The 19,340-nt window shown below is 39.6% G+C and overlaps 2 protein-coding genes across 4 annotated transcripts in view; one reads left to right on the forward strand and one right to left on the reverse strand.

Annotated features, from left to right (window-relative positions):
- The window catches only part of LOC147308389 (laminin subunit alpha-3-like), a 60,453-nt gene extending 58,719 nt beyond the window's left edge, over positions 1–1,734 (reverse strand). For both annotated transcript variants that reach the window (XM_086270672.1, XM_086270671.1), the window contains exons 1-2: positions 1,027–1,734; positions 349–501 (exon numbers count right to left, since the gene is read on the reverse strand). In XM_086270672.1, the coding sequence (XP_086126798.1) occupies positions 349–501; positions 1,027–1,290 (417 nt within the window). In that variant the 5' untranslated portion in view covers positions 1,291–1,734. The remainder of the gene's footprint in view (positions 1–348; positions 502–1,026) is intronic.
- Positions 1,735–2,648: 914 nt separating this feature from the next.
- vps4b (vacuolar protein sorting 4 homolog B) lies at positions 2,649–18,540 on the forward strand. 2 transcript variants are annotated; one of them, XM_086273570.1, is made up of 13 exons: positions 2,649–2,795; positions 12,442–12,553; positions 12,820–12,920; positions 14,752–14,863; positions 15,163–15,310; positions 15,409–15,467; positions 15,655–15,774; positions 15,912–16,068; positions 16,220–16,368; positions 17,023–17,104; positions 17,187–17,406; positions 17,487–17,627; positions 17,727–18,540. In XM_086273570.1, exons 1-13 carry the CDS (start codon positions 2,775–2,777, stop codon positions 17,826–17,828), a joined length of 1,524 nt encoding a protein of 507 aa, XP_086129696.1. In that variant the 5' UTR covers positions 2,649–2,774; the 3' UTR covers positions 17,829–18,540. The 2 variants fall into 2 exon arrangements, with proteins under 2 accessions (XP_086129696.1, XP_086129697.1); XM_086273571.1 differs by lacking the exons at positions 2,649–2,795; positions 12,442–12,553; positions 12,820–12,920 and adding an exon at positions 13,617–13,858.
- Positions 18,541–19,340: the final 800 nt, after the last annotated feature.

Consider the following 19,340-nt stretch of genomic DNA (forward strand, 5'->3'; position numbering starts at 1 on the left):
GGAAAAAAGAGAAGTTTTAAAAAAACGATTTCTTGCCGGCATATCAAAAATAAATCAGCAGCAGCAAAAACAAAGCAAAGACCAATAACAAAAAGACAGAAAGTGGTACAAGAATATAACAGACTTCCCATTTCACACCAGCAAAGGTGCTCTGTCACCTCACACAAATGGAATAACTTATTTCACAGCCACAAAGCAATGGCAAAGGAAGACATAAATGTTCCTCTTCTCCCCTTGTAACATTCAGGTGCTATGTTTTACTGACACCACTGAGCTATCATTATTCACACAGCTGGTATTAACCAGGAGACATCTGTTCATGTGTAGTGTGAGTTATGATAATCTCACCTGTCCAAGGTCCAGGGTAACATTCACCTCATTGTAGACAGTCCCCCTGGAGAGAGGAGGGCTCTGCCACCACCGTTCAGTCCCATCAATGGCATTGGTCACAGGGTGGGCTTTGTTTGGGTCAACGGAGTTGCAGTAGTCACAAAACTGACCCTAAAAGGTATCAGGTCGTTAGTATTCAGAAACAATTAGCAGACATGTTTAATAATGGTGGAGGTGCTTGCAAAAAACTTACCTGTACTGCCAAAAGCTTAAAACAACAACAACAACAAAACAACAACGACAAAAAACAAATAAATATGATATCTTTAATGTAGATTAATGAAATTCTTGACTTGAAAAAGCTTGGGAACGCATTTTATAGTATTATAGGGCTGTAAAAGCCTTATTGCCCTGGGAGATCTCCTAAGGAAATAAGACCCCTGTTGAAAGGGCATTTCCTTTAGAAAATGTGGAACTCAACTACAATGGTGTAAAACTATTTCTGGCAGTTGTGCAACTTGGTCAGGGTGGGCAGTTAATTGTCACGGTTCCCGGAGGGGTTCCTGGTAGTACTAGGAGCATTGGACTGGGCCATTAAAAAGGACGAGTGGGTCGCTAGTTACAGGAGTTCCCACATTACAATGTAATCACCACGTCCCCATCCTTTTACGCATGCACGAAGGCTTATTTCCTTACCTGTATATTTTGAGTAAGAAGTCCATTTGTAGGCCCTCCGACTAGTTTACAATATAAATCATATCTCGGTGTGCCAGCCTCATCCTGTCCGCAGGTTGCTGTAGCGGAGATCCCGGAGCCCTGTGCGAGGTTAAAGTATGGTGGATTCAAACTGAAACCTGTTAAGTCATTAAAAGTTTGTTGTCCGTCCGCGTCCCTGAAAAGCGTCAACCCAAGAATAAAAAATCCAAAGAGGAGATGAGCTCCTCTCATCCCTCTCGCCATGTTCCAAAATTACAGATCCGTGTTGCTGAGCGCAACCCGCAGCGTGCAGCGGGTCTTGTCATCTAAGGATCTCCATGAAATGCGCTAATGGGCTGCGAGTTACGCGTGGGGGCTCTCTTTTAGCGGGTTAACGCGTCTGTTAATCCCAAAACGACGCTTTTAAGTGGATCTTCTGCTGCTTGGAGGTGTAATCTATTTCCATCGCATGTCACCAAACTCAACGCAGACAGCACTGCGTGCTCTGAACCAGACGGTGCGGCACACTGGAGCTATCAGGTGTCAGGTCGATGGTCTGAGCTCGACGCTGGTCCGCTGAGTGGGGCCAAAGGTCTGCCGTCACAGCATTCACCAGAAGCTCATCTTTTGTCCTTTTTTTCTTTCCTTTTTCGGTGTAAAACTTTTTTAAAAGGATTTAACAGTGTAAAGTCACTGCGTGTGACCCTGTTTTGAGACTTCTAGGAGCTTTTAAACCAAAACATCTCCAAACACATGAAAGATTCAGACTTAAGCGTGGGGCGGTCCCAGCTGGTGGAGAATAGAGCTGCTGCAGGTGGAGCGCCGACAACCAGGGAATTAGTATACTATATTTTTGTATCAACCCTTAGCTAGCGTGAAGTGTGCTGACCACTAAATTTAATTTTCCACCAGTTAATGTTATTGTCTCGTTAAATAATGCGGTGTCCAATCCAATATTTTGGATTCTGAAGTGTGGCATAAAAAGGGAAAAATTGAATTACGACTGATTATTGAATAATACGTCTGTTTATAGAAAAAAAACTGTCTGTGAAAGCATTAAGCCTACACTCGGAACTTCATATCATGTTTTATTTGTATAGTTTTCGCGTGAATATAGAACAGCAGAATCTGGCGCGCTCTACACCTACGAAGTGCCCCCTCCCCTCCCCAGGAGTTCACAATGACCGTATACAAACTTTTATACAGTATGACTCGAACGTTGTTGACTCTTGCACGGTGATCTTGGGGCGACCTCTAGTGGTGCATATATCACATGTCGCATCAGAGAAGGGGATTTTAGTGCGTATTCGCACATGCGAACGTCCAGATTTATGTGCCTTTTTTTAACTACTGCAACCGAGTTGCATCTAAAACTCTCTCTATCTGACTTTTATTTACTTTCTTATATGTGTGACGCCACCCCTAAAAATTTTTTCAGTGAAAGCAGACAATAAAATTCCGAACCAGCTTTTTCATGCTGCTGGACAATGATTCAGTGATTCAGCAACACGTATTGACTTTAACCAGCACAACAACAATTAAGTACAGTGACTCAGTGACAGGACGGGTGTCCCGCATCGTTCTCATTCTTTCTGACTGGCTGACTGGCAAGGCTACTTTGTTGGACGCGTGTGTCAGAATGCTAAGGCGGTGACAAGCAAACAGGAACTTCTGGCATTGTCGAGTAAACGAAACAGAGTTTCGGGTGTTGAATCTGTTGTGCTTCTTTAATTCGTACGGGACTCCTCATGGAGCCAACAAATCTGCAGGTAGGTTAAAAAAACAACAACTTTAAGGCTGGAAAACGTCGTGTTTCTTACGTGTTTGCAACTTCTTCTCATACTGGAGGGAAATCACAGAGGGTGTTTCATGTTTGCAGTTTTGCAGGTTTCGTTTTGACACGGTTGACTTTGTTGATACTTTTTGATCCGTGCTTTGTTTTCTAAGTTCTCTATTTGTGTGCCTCATTAGGTCACTTCCAGAGCTAACTGCATCACTGCCCGCAAAATAGGGTTGACATGAGCGCGGCAGATTCAGAGGCAGTTCGTGAAAGAAGTAACGAGGTGTTTTAGTCAGGGTTAATTATAATCAGTGAACTAACTAGTTTTAATAATGTATTTTTCTACTGTTTGTTAAATCTGATGACGGCAGTAAATACCCTCACCGACCACTTCATTAGATAAATCTGCTCAATTGCTCGTATCAGCCAGTCACACGGCAGCAACCCAGTGCATTTAGGGGCAGTGTTGTGCAAAAAAAAAAAATGATAGCCTGTATTAAAACGGTCGTAAATGACGTGTTGGTTTATAATCTGTGGAACAAATGTCAAATCTGTCTCTCGTGAAGTCATTCTGAGCCACAACCAACATTTCTGTCAAGAGGTAGAAGCTGCAATCAGTTTATTGGCAAAGAGACTTTTATATATCTTTTATAAATAGTCTCACTGACACTAAAAAGTCATGTTTAAGAGTGAGCTGCTGAAGAGGGCAGCAGAGATGACAAAAAATATAATGGTTCTGTAAAGACTCTTTTAGTCAGTGCTATTTTAAAATATATGATAACAGAGGTGTGGACTCGAGTCACATGACTTGGACTCGAGTCAGACTCGAGTCATTAATTTTATGACTTTAGACTTGACTTGAAAAAATGTTCTAAGACTTGTGACTTGACTTGGACTTTTACACCAATGACTTGGGACTTGAATTGGACTTGAACCGGTTTACTTGAAAAGACTTGATATTTTACCCCAAATATAAAATTTAACATGCATATTATATAGAGATTGAAAATGTGACGTCATTCACGGGTAGAACCGCAAAGGATTCTGGGAACTCGTGGCAAGCGGTACTAGCGCACGCAGGCTTTCAATTAAAATCAGTTACACAGTGATAAAAAGAAACACAAAAATGTCAAGAAGCTGTTGTATTATTAACTGCAATAGCCGGTCGCATGACAGCCACGGGAAGCCGACGGGTAAAGAGATCGGTTGTTATCGGATTACGTCGTTGAAGAGAAATTGTTCGAGCCATGTTTCCGAAGTAACAAAGACGCGAGGGATGGTCTGGATTGCAGCCATTCAAAGATAAAATATAACGTCCCAGAACACTCCAGCTCACAGGTTAGTCTGCTCCAAGCATTTACACGAAGGTCAGTGTTTTTTAGTAGTTAATACGTCATTTTCATAACATAATTGGTGATATAGGTTACAAGCAAGTCTGGCGCTGAACAGAAATTGTGGCGCTATGCTCCTTTATTTATTGTGCATAAATAGTGAATTGTCCTGACACAATATTGCGTTTCGCTTATGTTATTATGGTACATTGACAAAAACATATACGTTTATTCACAGGATAAAACAGGTTTTTTTGTATCACTAATTGCCCAGTACGATTACAGCATACAGTATTGTTGTCACTGCTACATTTCTGTGATGAACCAGAAATTATTTCCACTGCTAATTAATTACCGTTGAGCTCAAAGGTTATATTAATAAACGGTTAAGGAATGTGTATTTATGACGACGATTTGTGAGATTGGTAAACTTATGATACGTACGATGGTCTTTCGTTCTACACGGTGCATTTCAAGGTCCTGCACCCATCCGTCGGTAAACTGTACCTGGACTTGTTGCAGTGACCGGAAGTTACTAAACTTCATGAGTGTATGCACTCACTCCAAGAACCGTATGATTATTAATATGCATATAAATAAAGAAGCTATTTTGTGCAAAGATGTCAACTGTAAGAATGCTGTGCATAAACATTTACTCTGCTCCATGTATGATGATATAGTGACTGCTCTGTATAAAAGTGGCACACTGCTTGATAAACAATATAAGCATAAGAAACCTAACATCAGACCTGGCTGGAAAGAACATGTATCCATGTACCATGATGAAGCTCGCATAGCTTATAAATGTTGGGCCATGGCTGGAAGACCTAAACAAGGCCCAGAATTTGAACAGAAAAAATGTGCGAATGCCAGATATAAGTACGCTGTTCGCTTTATAACTAAAAATGAGCAAATGCTAAGAGCAGATTCTTTGGCCAGGAAAATGCTGTGTAATAATACGGCAGATTTTTGGAAAGAGGTGAAAGCTCTTAATAACTGTAAACCATCTCTACCATCAACTGTTGAAGGTGTTTCTGGGGCAGATAACATTGCAGCATTATGGAGACAGCATTACAGTGCGTTGTTTAACTGTATAAAAAGTGAACCATATGAGGACAATCTTGACATGAGTAATGACACAATAAGTGTAAGGACACATGAAGTATATGTCACGGCTCAACGGCACGAGGGAACAGGGATGGACACAGGCGCAGAAACCAACCCGGAAGCGAGGTGACAGAAAACAAATGATTTATTTCCGCCCACAGGGAAAACAAAGGTGAAACACAAGGCGACGCCACCACACTAGTGGCGCGTAGGATTCGTCTGAGAAAATGAGGGCGACCTAGACACCTCTAGGAGACGGCTGAACAGCGGGGACAGCGGGGAGGTAGAAACAGGACTAGGTAGGGGCCGGGGCATTGGTTTCAGATGGAGGGGACAGGTGGAGCGGAAAACCCGGAAGCGGTCGAGGCGTGGGGAGGCAGGCAGGTAGGTGAGCAGTGGGTCGGCAGGCCACGTTGTGTGAGCAGCTGGCGGCCCAGGTCCAGGAGGACGGGAGCGAGGGGAACAAGATCTCCACTCCGGGTGCTATCGCTGAGGACAAGAAAAGACAGGTCAGTCATCACACGGCGTTAAGACAAGGTTTGAGGATGCTCCACTGAACTAACATGGGAATAGCAGATACTCAGGCGATGAGTGGTTGAGAGCGCAGGTCTGATATACCGCTGGCACGATTGCTCACAGGTGGTCAGCCAGGGAGGGGCAACCTGACTCCGCCTAAAGGAGGAGGAGCCGCTGTCTGAGACCTGCAGGTGCCCAACCAGACCATGACAGTATATGAAGCCATTCATAGGTTGTCTGATAATAAATCCTCTGGTTTGGATCACATCACTGCAGAACATTTAAAACATGCTAGTGTAAGGCTAGCTCCTCTTTTAGCACTCTGTTTCACTGGGTTTATGATTCATGGCATATTACCAGACTCAATGCTGTGTATTTTACTGGTACCAGTTATGAAGGACAAAGCTGCAAAAGTGAGCTGTTTGGATAATTACAGGCCAATTGCACTAGCCAGTATTTTATCTAAGGTGTTAGAAAGAATCTTGTTTGACAGAGTTAGTGTGTTCATCTCTTCTCTGGATAATCAGTTTGGCTTCAAAGCACGGCACTGACATGTGCATATATGCACTCAAGGAAATAGTCAGTTTGTACAGGGCTAAAAATTCATCTGTCCTCATGTCTTTCATTGATGCCTCTCAGGCTTTTGATCGAGTGAACCACAGAAAACTTTTTGATAAAATGAAGAGATGGGGAGTTCCTCAGTACATCGTGAGGATTCTCTCTTACTGGTACGCTCATCAGAACATGCAGGTTAAATGGGGAAGCAGTATTTCTGCCCCCTTTGGTGTCAGCAATGGTGTTAGACGGGGTGGGATTTTGTCTCCAATTTTATTTAATTTGTATGTTGATGATTTGTCCATACAGCTGAGAGCCTGTAACACTGGGTGTATATTAGGTAAAGCACTGATAAATCATCTTATGTATGCAGATGACCTGGTTGTTTTTAGTCCAAGCAGTGCTGGGTTACAGGATCTTCTTAATGTCTGTACTGAATATGGTGTGCAATATGACATTGAGTACAATGCTGCTAAAAGTGCTGTTTTGATATGTAGAACCAAGCAGGATAAACAGCTAAATTTCCCTTTGTTTAAACTGGCACAAAAAACTCTTGAAGTTCATAAAAAGGTGAAATACCTCGGTCACTTTATTACTGAGCAAATGAATGATGATGATGACATATACAGACAACGGTGTAAGCTCTATGTGCAGGCAAATACTATTGCACGCAAATTCAGCTTTTGTTCACTTCCAGTTAAAGTGGCTTTGTTTAAAGCGTATTGCACACCGCTATATACTGCCCCCTTGTGGTCATCCTACAAACAATGTAGCATGCAGAAGCTGCATGTTGCATATAATGATGCGATGAGAATCCTTTGCAGGATACCTAGAAGTGGTAGTGCCAGCCAGATGTTTGTAGCTGTGGGTGTTTGGACTTTTAAAGCACTTTTAAGGAAGCTAATGTTCAATTTTAGAGAACGACTGGATGGTTCGAGTAACAGTATAATTTTAGCACTCACAGATCCGACAGTGAGTGGTTCCCGTTACTCATCCAGTCTCAGAAGTGTTTGTGTATTTATTGATTTATTTTAAGTAATTGTGTTTTATGTATATTATGGTTTTATGTTTTTACAAATGTTTTAGATACTTATTTATATACATATATATATTTAATGGTGTATACCTTGTGTTGGGGGGGGGGGGGGGGGGGGAGTGTTGTGTGTGTGTGTGTTTTTTTTTTTTTTTTTTTTGTCTTGTTTTTATGGACATGAAGTCTGCCAATTAAGATTGAATTGAATTATAAAGATCCATTAGAGTGTTCATCATATCGTCCTATATCACTCTTAAATGTAGATTTAAAAATACTGTCAAAAACACTTGCTCTCAGGCTAGAGCAACATCTACCATTGTTAATTTCTCCAGATCAGACAGGTTTCGTGAAGGGTAGGCATGGTTTTTTCAACCTGCGCAGGTTTTTGAACATATTACACACCAAGTCAACTACAACCCCTGAAATTGCCTTATTACTCGATGCTGAGAAGGCATTTGACCGGGTGGAGTGGGATTATCTGTTTTATACTCTGCATAAATTTGGATTTGGCCCTAATTTCATTTCATGGATTCAGTTACTTTACTCCTCACCTATGGCACGTGTTAGAACAAATTCGTTATTCTCTTCTTATTTCCCACTTCTCCGTGGTACAAGACAAGGTTGTCCCTTATCCCCTCTTCTTTTTGCATTATCAATTGAACCACTGGCGATTAAACTGCGAGCTGACAGTTGCATTAAGGGCATCTTCAGAGGTGACCAGGAGCACAAAATATCCTTATATGCTGACGACCTCCTGCTGTATATGTCAGAGCCTTTATGCTCTCTTCCCCGTGCTCTTGGCATTTTTGAATGTTTTGGTAATATTTCAGGTTACAAGTTAAATCTGCATAAAAGTGAACTTCTCTGTGTCAACTCTATAGCCAGAAAGATTTCATTTTCAGGTTTTCAATTTAGCGTTAAATCAGGGTATGTGACCTATCTGGGGGTTAAGGTTACCCACTCATACAAAGATCTTTATGAAAGAAACTTTGTCCCGCTGCTTAAAAATACTGAGACAGATCTTCAGAGGTGGAACAATTTACCACTGTCATTAATTGGCCGCGTCAATTCTATCAAAATGAACATACTTCCCAAGTTCCTTTACTTATTTCAATGTATCCCATGCTACTTACCCAATAAGTATTTTATAACACTGAATAAGCATATCTCTGCATTTATTTGGAATGGCAAAAGTCCACGAATTCGTAAAGATTTCATGCAGAGGACTAGGCCAATGGGTGGATTAGCCTTGCCAAACTTTCAGTCTTATTATTGGGCAGCAAATATTCGTAATATGCTGTACTGGATGAGTAATGTTACTACAGAGACTCCAGCTTGGCTCCAAATTGAGTCATCCAATTGTGGCAAAATTTGCCTATCAGCTTTGTTGAGTTCAGCTCTCCCATTAGAACTATACACCTATAAACGTAACCCTTTGTTGTATGACTCGCTCAGAATCTGGGTGCAATGTAGGAAAAGGTTGGGGTTACACTTAATGTCAATTAAAGCACCTATCTGCTCAAACCATATGTTCCCACCCTCCATGATGGACTCTGCCTTTAAAATATGGGAAAGTAATGGCCTTAGAAATATCAAAGACCTTTTTGTAGATGGGATTTTTGCCTCATTCACGCAGCTCCTGAAGCAGTTTAATGTTCCTCGGCAACATTTTTTCCGCTATTTACAAATTCGTCACTTTGTAACGAGTCGATTTCCTTCATTTCCGGAACTACCTGAGGAAACTTCTTTGGATAAAATTATTAATATAAACGTTCATAAGAGAGGGGCGATTAAAGAAATCTATGCTATACTATTAGATCTTCAATCTCCTTCTCTCTTCATCCTTAAAGCACAGTGGGAGAAAGACCTTGGGATGACTATAACAGATGAGCTCTGGCAATCTTTTCTCCAGAGGGTACACTCTTCTTCGATATGTGCCAGGCATGGGCTCCTTCAATTTAAGGTCCTACACCGATTACATATCTCCAAGGAAAAGTTAGCCAAGTTCTATCCAGGAGCTGACCCTCTGTGTAACAGATGTAAAGCAGAAACAGGTTCGCTCCTTCATACCTTTTGGACATGCCCCAATCTTCATACCTATTGGGTGTCTATATTTAACACTCTGTCAGAGATGTATAACCTTAAATATGAGCCTTCTGCTCTAACGGCTATCTTTGGGGTGATACCTCAAGACATCACTTTGCCAAAATGCTATTCGAATTCTATTGCCTTTGCTTCACTTATCGCAAGGCGCCTTATACTTTTAAGATGGAAGCAGGAAGCTCCTCCCACACATGAACAGTGGCTTGCGGAGCTCATGAGGTTTTTACATTTAGAAAAGATGAGATATACACTGGCAGGTTCAACCACCAAATTTCTTAGGGCATGGCAGCCATTCTTGATGTACATGGAAACATTTAAAATGACCACCTTATCATGACCAGATACCATATCTATATCGCTATCATAGCTAACTGTACGCTGAATGTCCCTTATACATTTTATTTTTCTATTTGTTTGTTGTTGTTTGTTTGTTTTTTGTTGTTTTGTAGGGGTTTCTTTGGTTTGTTTGTTTGTTTTTTCCTTCTCTATTTCTGTTATCTTTTGGGGTATTGTAAATACTGAACAGCAAACTACTGTATGTTCAATGTTTTGTTGTTAACATGCTGCTGTGACTGAAAATAAAATTTATAAAAAAAAAAAAAAAGATTGAATTGAATTGAATTGAAATAAATATGCTAAGATGAGATAGCTGACTTCATCTAACTAGCAAATGTTGTCCAGGCTACGTTGGTGATACAGTTTTTTTTAATGTGTATGATATTTTTGTCATGCGATTTTAAAGCTGGTCCTACAACCGCATCCAAGAATAACATGCAGCGTATCTCAGAACTGTCGGTGAAAATTATTCTTGGAGCTAGGTTTAATTGAGCTGCATTTTAAAGAGGTGCAATTTCACAATTTGTGTATATTTTCTAAGTTCACTATTTTGTCATGTGTTGAGAAAAACACAGATTTTAAAATTACATGGTCTAATATTTACATTTAGCATAACTGCAACATACTTTTTTCTTTTTTTTTTTTTTTTAAAGACTCGAAAGGACTTGAAATTCAAAATTTCAGACTTGTGACTTGACTCGGACTTTTACACCAGTGACTTGAGACTCGACTCTGACTTGCCTGACATTACTTGAGACTTGACTTGAGACTTGAGGATAAAGACTTGAGACTTACTTGAGACTTGCAAGACAATGACTTGGTCCCACCTCTGTATGATAACATATGTACAATAAAGCAGACCCATAAAGATACTTACAAAACAGGTCATTTCTTTGTTTTATATATAACCACCTGATAAATCTTGTTAACTGCAGTCTAGTTAACCATAAAAGAAAATGCATAGCACATAAAAGCATCTGATATCACTTTTTGACACAGCAATGTTCAAACTGGGCATCAGAATAAGGAAGAAATGTGATTTACGCAACTCTGAACACGGCGTAGATGTTGGAGGCAGACTCGTTGGTCAGAGTATTTAGTGGGATTTACCACACAGGGGAAAAAACACCTTGTTGATGGCCAGACTGCTTTTCATAGATAGGACAGCAACAGTAATCCAAATAAGCATTTGTTACAGCCAAGGTACGCAGAAGAGCCTCTCTGAATACACAAGACATGTCTAACCTTGAAGCAAATGGGCTACACCAGCAGAAGACAACATCAGGTTCGACCCCTGTCAGCTAAGAACAGGGAAACTGATTCTAATTCTCATGTGTTCACCATAACTGGACAAAAGAAGATTGGAAAAATGTTTCCCAGTCTGAGTATCCGTATTCTCTGCCATTCAGGTGGTAGGGTCAGAATTTGGTATAAATAAAATTAAAGTATGGATCTGTCCTTCCTTGTATCAACAGTTCTAGCTGGTAATGGTGATATATTGGTGTGTGATATGTTTCTACAACACTTTGTATCAACTGAGCATCATTTAAGCTCCAGTATTGCTGCTGACCATGTCGATCCCTTTATGTCCACAGAATAATGCACTTTGTCACAAAGCTCAGATCGTTTCAGACTGGTTTCTTGAACATGACAATGACTTCTCTGTACTTAAATGGCCTGCACAGTCACCAGACCTTAATCCAGTAGTGCACCTTTAGTGTAGGGTGGAATGGCCAATTTGAATCATAAATGTACAGCTGACAAATCTGCAGTAACTGTGTAACACAATCCCGTTATTATGAACCAAAGTCTCAGAGGAATGTTTCCAGCACCTTGTTGAATCCGTGCCATGAAGAATAAGAACAGCTATGGAGGCAAAAGGAGGTCCAACCCTTTACTAGCAATGTGTACTTAATAAAGTGTCCATTGAGTGTATATTGCTTTTCATAATACACGAATGGGTAGCTAGAGGTGGATGGCACACAATAGCCTCTGCTAATTTTCCACATAGTTTTACATTGTAAGGTTCAGTCTGTTCACACAGATGAAAGACAGTACAGTCTTTTAAAGATTGGCAGATAACAGCAACAGTCTTGACTGATTTTCACTGGCAGTTTTGAACAGGAAACACAAAATTGAAAACACTTCTATAAATTCAAGAAACATTTCCAGCTACAGAATGATAATAATGCATGGAAGTTCATTCCAATAGAAAATTCAGACCAAGGTTATGAAGGGAGCTCTCAGGGTGTCTATCTGCAGTGTGAACCTGATGGCTCATTACTTCATAAATGGTGCATGCATATTGATTACCAAATTTATTATAAGATGGGTAAATACAGGTAGGTCATCTTTAAAAGCCATGAACTTTTTTGGATTTTCACATTTAAAAGTATCAGAATTTAATTATATTTTCCTTTCCCTTTACTCAGCTTTGGAACAGCCCGATTTATGCACTAGCTCAAAGCCTCAATGTTTTTATTATTGTTAGTGTTCCTTCATAATCCATGTTTCTGACTTCAGATAGTGAAACATCAGGATACTTCATAGAACACTTTGGTGTTATGACCTGTTAAGGTTCATGAATGAACTATGCTGGTGGATGTAATAGAAACACAAGGTCTGAACTATTGATCCATGTCCTGTCGTTTCAGAAAGCTATTGCCGTAGCACAGAAGGCCTCAGAGGAGGACGAGGCTGGAAACTATGAGGAGGCCATCCGCTCTTACCAACATGCTGTCAAGTACTTTCTCCACATTCTGAAACGTGCGTCACCATTGTGACTAATATCACGCAGCTAATATCACCCTACTGTTATCTGAAATATTACAGTATACGCCGTCCCTTCACTCTGAAGGCGGCTGCACTATTGGACATCAGTGAAGGAATACACTCAACTCTTGGCTGAATTTGGCTGAAACATAAACAGCTACATAGTTTTAGGCCAACACATTTTTTAGTTGTGATGTGTGATGAGAAAATCTTTGTGTGTTTGCTGAAACCATTGTTTCATTGTTGTTTTCTTCTTTCAGGTGAACCTCAAGGTAAAGATGGCAACCAGAAGATAAGAGATAAATGTAAACAGTACTTGGACAGAGCGGAAGAACTACAGGAGTACCTAGTGAATAAAGAGGTCATTACAGATATGACAGTACAAAATATTCCCTGTACAAATGGATCATGAAAAAATTAGTGGGGTGGGGCAGTGTGAGAGTCCTGCCTATCATTTCAAAACTTCAAGGGACATTTATTTGTTGTAAACTAAAAATAATAATAATAATATAAAGAGGACAAACCACACACACACACACACCACATGACAGCAACACAAAATTTATAGAGGCATGAAAAAGTTCATCCATACCCAGTCTTCACTTTATAGGTCTTAAAATACAAGGAGTGGAGTAAGTTAAGTCAGGAAGAGTCAAATACCTTGGGTCAGCCATTCAAAGCAACAAACAGTGCTCAAGAGAGGTGAAAAAGAGAGTGCAGGCAGGGTGAAGAGGGTGGAGATTAGAGTGATTTGTAAGACAAGGATAGCAATAACAGCAACAGAGAAGGTTTACAGAAAAATATAAAAACTGCTATGATGTATGTTTGGAAGTGTTGTCATCGACAAAAAGGCAGGAGGCTGAGCTGAAAATGTTAAGATTTTCATTGGGAGTGACCATAATGAAGAGAATTACGGGGCTGAAATAGTTAGGACAAGCGCAGTTTTTTGTTTTAGAAAAAAAGGGCAGCATTGAATGGTGACAGTTACTGAACTGCATCTATGACCTGTGTTTACGATGACTGTGTGGAGGCTACGTCTTGACGTCATTACATTTCGTGCACGCGAGTATCGACTTTTCAATGCGGAAGTATCTTCCTCGGCTCTGAGAAGGGAGCGTTCAGAGATACGAAAACACCAAAAGAAGTCAGCTTGAAACCTCGTTTGCGTGTTTACAGTCTACGCGTGTAGCTGATTTCTTAAGTAGAGTGTTTAAAAAATAGTTTACTCGCGTGGTGTTACGTTCGCTTTGATTACTGGGCAAGTGATCCGCCGTTATGGCTGCCAACAACAATTTACAGGTAAGTTGGGGGACCAACCCTAGAGGAGGCTAAAAAATAGCTTTAAAAAAAACGCCATAAAAGTTGTTTAAACGTTGAAATAAATTGGCTACAGTGTACTAGGTGCTAGTAAGAAACACTTCGGGGCTAGTTTTTAAGGTTTGCGCTTGGTTTCAACCTTTCCATCGGTGTTAAAAAACACAACATTAGTAACATTAGCTGCTAATTAGCATACTTGGCTAGCTTATCCCACAAGACGCCAGTGTTGTAGTAAGTAAGATACTGACCACTCAAACCTGATACTATGGTCCATGTGTATTACAAAGATTCCGTTTGGGGGTTTTTTCGTTTCTGTTTTGTTTTTTTTCAGCTGAATTGTGCCGGAAGCCTCATAATATTACTGAGTTGCTAACAACTGGACTACAAGATACCTAATCAGCTTAACGCTGCTAGCTACTTTTAAATGGCTTCAGAAAAGATATCAAATTTAAAGAGCAAAATGGGGTATTCTGGGTTGTTCTCTGAACATGTAAATTCTGCTGAAGTTGCTCTTTATAGATAAACTCACAAAAAGGAAGTGAAAGAAAGCGTTGACTGTGTGTTTGTGTGTGCGCGCGGTGTCACCTCACTGCACAGGTGAAGCTTTACAGTAGATTACGACCACTTTATATTTTACTAACGTGAGCTTTAGGGGACATTTAGTAGATTGTTTTAATATTATTATCATTATTTCCTTACTCAGTTAAAGTTCCAACTTTATGTGCTGGTACTTGTCCTTGTCTTGTCTTGATGTTTATTTTGATTATCTATATGTGTCTCATAATCCAAAGACATGACTTGTAGGTTGTCTGCTCTTTATTCTTTTGAACAGCCGCGAGTTTCAACTGAACTGACATTGTCCTTTGTTATTTTAGAAAGCCATCGATCTTGCCAGCAAGGCGGCTCAGGAGGATAAAGCCCAGAACTACGAGGAGGCTTTACGCCTATACCAGGCTGCTGTTCAGTACTTCCTTCATGTGGTGAAATGTGAGGCATGAGACAGCACAATGGCACATGTGTGATAATGACAGAAATCATAGTTTGATAATAGTCATTGATACCTGTACGTTTTTGTGGGTCAGATGACAGATGACTTCATGTGACTTAAAAAAACCGTGGGCCGTTTTGTACACTTTGATAGTAAGAATAATGATAATAGTTGTATAATTTTAAAAGTACTAAAAGAAGGGTTTCGTTTTAAAGCAAAAAGGTTGTACAATAATTTTTGTTGGTTTGTTTTTGTTTTGTTTTGTAATGTATATTGTGTGTGTGCTGATTTCTGACAGATGAAGCCCAGGGTGACAAAGCAAAACAGAGCATCCGGGCAAAATGTGCAGAATACTTGGACAGAGCAGAAAAGCTGAAAGAGTATCTCAAGAAGAAAGATAAGGCCCCTGCTAAGCCTGTCAAAGAGTCGCAATCTGATGACAAAGGGTGTGTTACTGGGCGGGGCAGTAGAGCAAATCAGCTCATGTGATGCTGTTAATGTCATATGATTGGAAAATCAAGATAAAATATGTTTTTGTCTCCAGAAATGAAAGTGACGAGGGTGATGATCCAGAGAAAAAGAAGTTCCAAAATCAACTCTCAGGTTTGTAACATTTCTTAAATCTTTATATTAATATAAATCAATATAAAGACCACTGAAACCTGATGGCTTCAACCTTCTGGTGTTGCGTGCTTCTATGTTAAACCACTCTGTATAGTATGTATATTTTTGCATGTTTATTAGTTTAAATATAAGGCTTGTCAGTAATGTACTGTTTATCTTTTCCCAGGTGCAATTGTTATGGAGAAACCAAATGTTAAATGGAATGATGTTGCTGGTTTAGAAGGAGCCAAGGAGGCGCTGAAAGAAGCCGTTATACTTCCAATCAAATTCCCGCACCTTTTCACAGGTAAATCTCTGTGAATAAGAACCCACTTCACTGTGTGGTTCTTAAATGATAGAAGAAATAGTTGTGTGTCAGAGTGTAGTAAGTGATGTTGTGGTCATACTAATTTAGATTAAATTACCTCTTTGCTTGACTGACAGGAAAGCGAACTCCATGGAGGGGCATCTTGCTCTTTGGCCCTCCAGGTACTGGAAAGTCTTACCTGGCTAAAGCAGTCGCCACAGAGGCAAACAACTCAACCTTCTTCTCAATCTCCTCATCGGACCTCGTCTCAAAGTGGCTGGGAGAAAGTGAAAAGTGAGCAGCAATTCACAGAAGCACAAATTAACCATATGATTTTACTTTCTAACATATAATGTGCAATATTGGAATATAATATACAAAACTATCCTGCAGCCAGCTCTGGCTGCCATTTCATTTCCTTAAAAGCTTTCCTTTTGCTTCCCAGGTTGGTGAAAAACCTTTTCAGCCTCGCAAGAGAGCATAAACCTTCTATCATCTTTATTGATGAGATTGACTCGCTGTGCGGGTCCAGAAGTGAGAATGAGAGTGAAGCTGCTCGCCGTATTAAGACAGAGTTTCTGGTTCAGATGCAAGGTAAGGGTGATTACTAATTATGTATAAATAATAAGAGAAATGAATGTGGAATTTTTTTTTTCAGTAATGAAATATTTGTGCCATAAAGTGACTTTTCTATTTCAGTATCTTTCTGTATTTTAAAATTTTACTGACACCATGATGGGATAACCAAATGTATGTAAATTGTTGTTATATGACTATAAGGTACTTATAAGCATTCAAAATATTTAGGTTACTGAACACTGAACTTAAAAATGAAATAAAATCATACCCCATACATCCCTCTTTTATAGCTTAAAATAAATAATAAAGCTAAGTTACCTTTTAGGTAAGAGTAATTACTAAGAAATATTAGATTTCCCATTTAATCCTGGATGGCTGCATAAAGCGTGTTCACAGAAATATGAACAGTGTAATTCAATCTGGTCTAATTTAGAAGTCATTTAGTACAAATTTTCCATAATCTGCTCTGAATCTGGATTTAAACTCCAGCTAATTTGATCCAGCTGCACAGATGTTATGTCTCTAACCTATGAGGTATCTAAACATCCACTTCTTTGCTCTTTGGCTGGCCTGTAATAGAAATCTTATGTGATTGCAGATTTTTAGTAGGAGGTGTTTGACAGTAAGAGAAGCTCATATTTAATTTGCACTGATTGTGTTTTTGTACAGGAGTTGGAAATGACAATGAAGGCATCCTGGTTCTCGGCGCAACAAACATTCCGTGGACTCTAGACTCAGCCATCAGAAGGAGGTAATCATTATTAGTCATTTATAGTTGCTGTTCTGCTGTCATTCGCCTGTGTGCTCACTGAGGTCAAATAAAACCATCACAGATTTGAGAAGAGAATCTATATCCCACTGCCTGAAGAGCACGCCCGCGCCTTCATGTTCAAGCTCCATCTGGGCTCCACTCCCAACAGTCTCAACGAATCTGACTTTAACACTCTGGGCAAGAAGACAGACGGATACTCAGGAGCAGATATCAGCATTATTGTCAGAGATGCTCTAATGCAGCCTGTTCGAAAGGTCCAGTCAGCAACCCACTTCAAACGGGTATGCCTTTCAAAATGTCTGTTTAATTCTAAACTGTAGTATGCTGTGAATGTTGTAATTAAATATTTAATTTGAATAAGGTACGAGGTCCATCAAGAGATGACCCCAAAGTTACTATAGATGACCTCCTGACTCCTTGCTCACCGGGTGATCCAAACGCAATTGAAATGACATGGATGGAAGTCCCTGGGGAGAAGCTGTTGGAACCTGTGGTATCCATGGTAGGAATATGAAAACCCTAAATTTTTCCACCCATTTCCGCATTGGAACATGTTCAAATCTTTATTTTTTCTTTTCCTTTTTCCCCACCCTGTTTTCAGGCTGATATGTTGAGGTCTCAGTCCAACACGAAGCCAACAGTTAACGAACAAGACCTGGAGAAACTGAAAAAGTTCACAGAGGACTTTGGACAGGAAGGCTAGGTTGGGTGATTGAGCCAAACCAAGCGAAACCAAAGCAAAGGAATTGTAATTGTGTGTCTTTACTGTTCTTGTCCCTTTCCCCCTCCTCACTCTTTCCTTCTCATCCTAACCATTCACATGACCGCGAGGGTTAGTCAACTGGGTGAGATTACTATATTGTTTTGCCAGTCTGATAACCACACTAAGGGTGCAAGACTCGGTTTTATTTGTTAGTCACTATTTTCCAAAGAAGATTAAAGATTTCCCACCTACATCTGACTTAACTAAAGAATCAACACAACTCTGGAAGATAATTTAACTTGTTCATTAAAGTTTTCGATGAGCAAAATACTCATGCAAATTAGAGAAACTAACTGCAGTTATTCTAAGTAAGATTGAAAACAAAATCATGTATTTTACGGAAAGACTTTCTCTTGTACACCTCAGAAGAAAAGGACTTAGTCTCTATTTTTTAAATAAGAAACAAGCATTTTATAGACTATGTGGTACTTTGAGGAACATATGTATGAGTTCAAAGAATATTTTGTGGCATTGTTGGTGTCATTGGCTCCCAGTGGTGGATACAATTTAGAGAAAAAGATACTCAGGACGAGCAGTTCATTAGCCTCTGTGACAGTTTTGGATTGTTTATCCACTTTCAATACAAATTATGATTGTGTTTATTCATTTGAAATAAACATGGCTTTTAGGGTGGATCACTATTGGTGCCAGACCAGCATTACTTTCATTTATCAAGAACTTGTTAGCTTTGAATTGCTTTGTCTCACAGCTTGTTTCTTTTGTTTGGTTTTTTTGTTTGTTTAGTTTTTTTTTTTTAATACCTGTTGTACATATTTTGTATTTCTGTCCACAGGATTCACTAATTATCTGTAATAGCAACCGAAAAATTAAGCCTTATATTATGACAGCTTTAGCACCTCACAGCTAATAAGCCACGTGAAATGTTGAAGCCTCACACTGATGGCTCAGATGGAGAAATCTTGTGTACTTGACAACATAGAATGCATTTCCAACCATGAACTTTAAATAGTCATAAATGGCAGTGTGCACCGTGTGCCTTCTACAAAAGTTGCAAGGGCCTTTTTTTGTTCCAACTGAATGGTTATTTCTATTGGTTTATTTCTAAATTTCTTAGTCCTACTGCTAATGTATCAAGTGAATTGTCACTACAACTAAGAAATGTATATTACTTGTACATTTCGTGTAAGTTCTTTTAGAGACAATATACAACCTTAGTCTGTTTCCCTGCAAACTGTCTTTTGATGGGGAATATCTTCATTTTACTGTAAATGTATAAATATATATATAGCCAACTCTCAAGCCTTTTCTTTGTGAAGAGGTTATCAGTGCATATGATTTTCTGTTTTTCATTTCCACAGTGTAAATAAAAGGTAAAGCAACAAAGAGAAGCTGTTTACTTTTTCCCTGTAATGAATCAACTGTGCTGTTGCCAGTAATTTAAGGTAGAAATGTAGTTTTAAAAAAGTCACAGAGTCAGCCTACCTGATGAAT

Source organism: Aulonocara sp. 'chitande type north' Nkhata Bay, linkage group LG18 (genome assembly GCF_057382095.1).
Source record: "Aulonocara sp. 'chitande type north' Nkhata Bay isolate Kocher_YH1m ecotype deep benthic linkage group LG18, A_spYH_male_GT1.1, whole genome shotgun sequence".
Classification (NCBI taxonomy): Eukaryota; Metazoa; Chordata; class Actinopteri; order Cichliformes; family Cichlidae; genus Aulonocara; species Aulonocara sp. 'chitande type north' Nkhata Bay.

Bases quoted from the DNA above. Each gene is read 5' to 3' on its own strand.
- vps4b (XM_086273570.1), top strand. From the start codon at position 2,775: ATGGAGCCAACAAATCTGCAG. The intron at 2,796-12,441 runs GTAGGTTAAAAA...CTGTCGTTTCAG, and splicing joins TGGAGCCAACAAATCTGCAG to AAAGCTATTGCCGTAGCACA. The intron at 12,921-14,751 runs GTCATTACAGAT...TTGTTATTTTAG, and splicing joins AGTACCTAGTGAATAAAGAG to AAAGCCATCGATCTTGCCAG.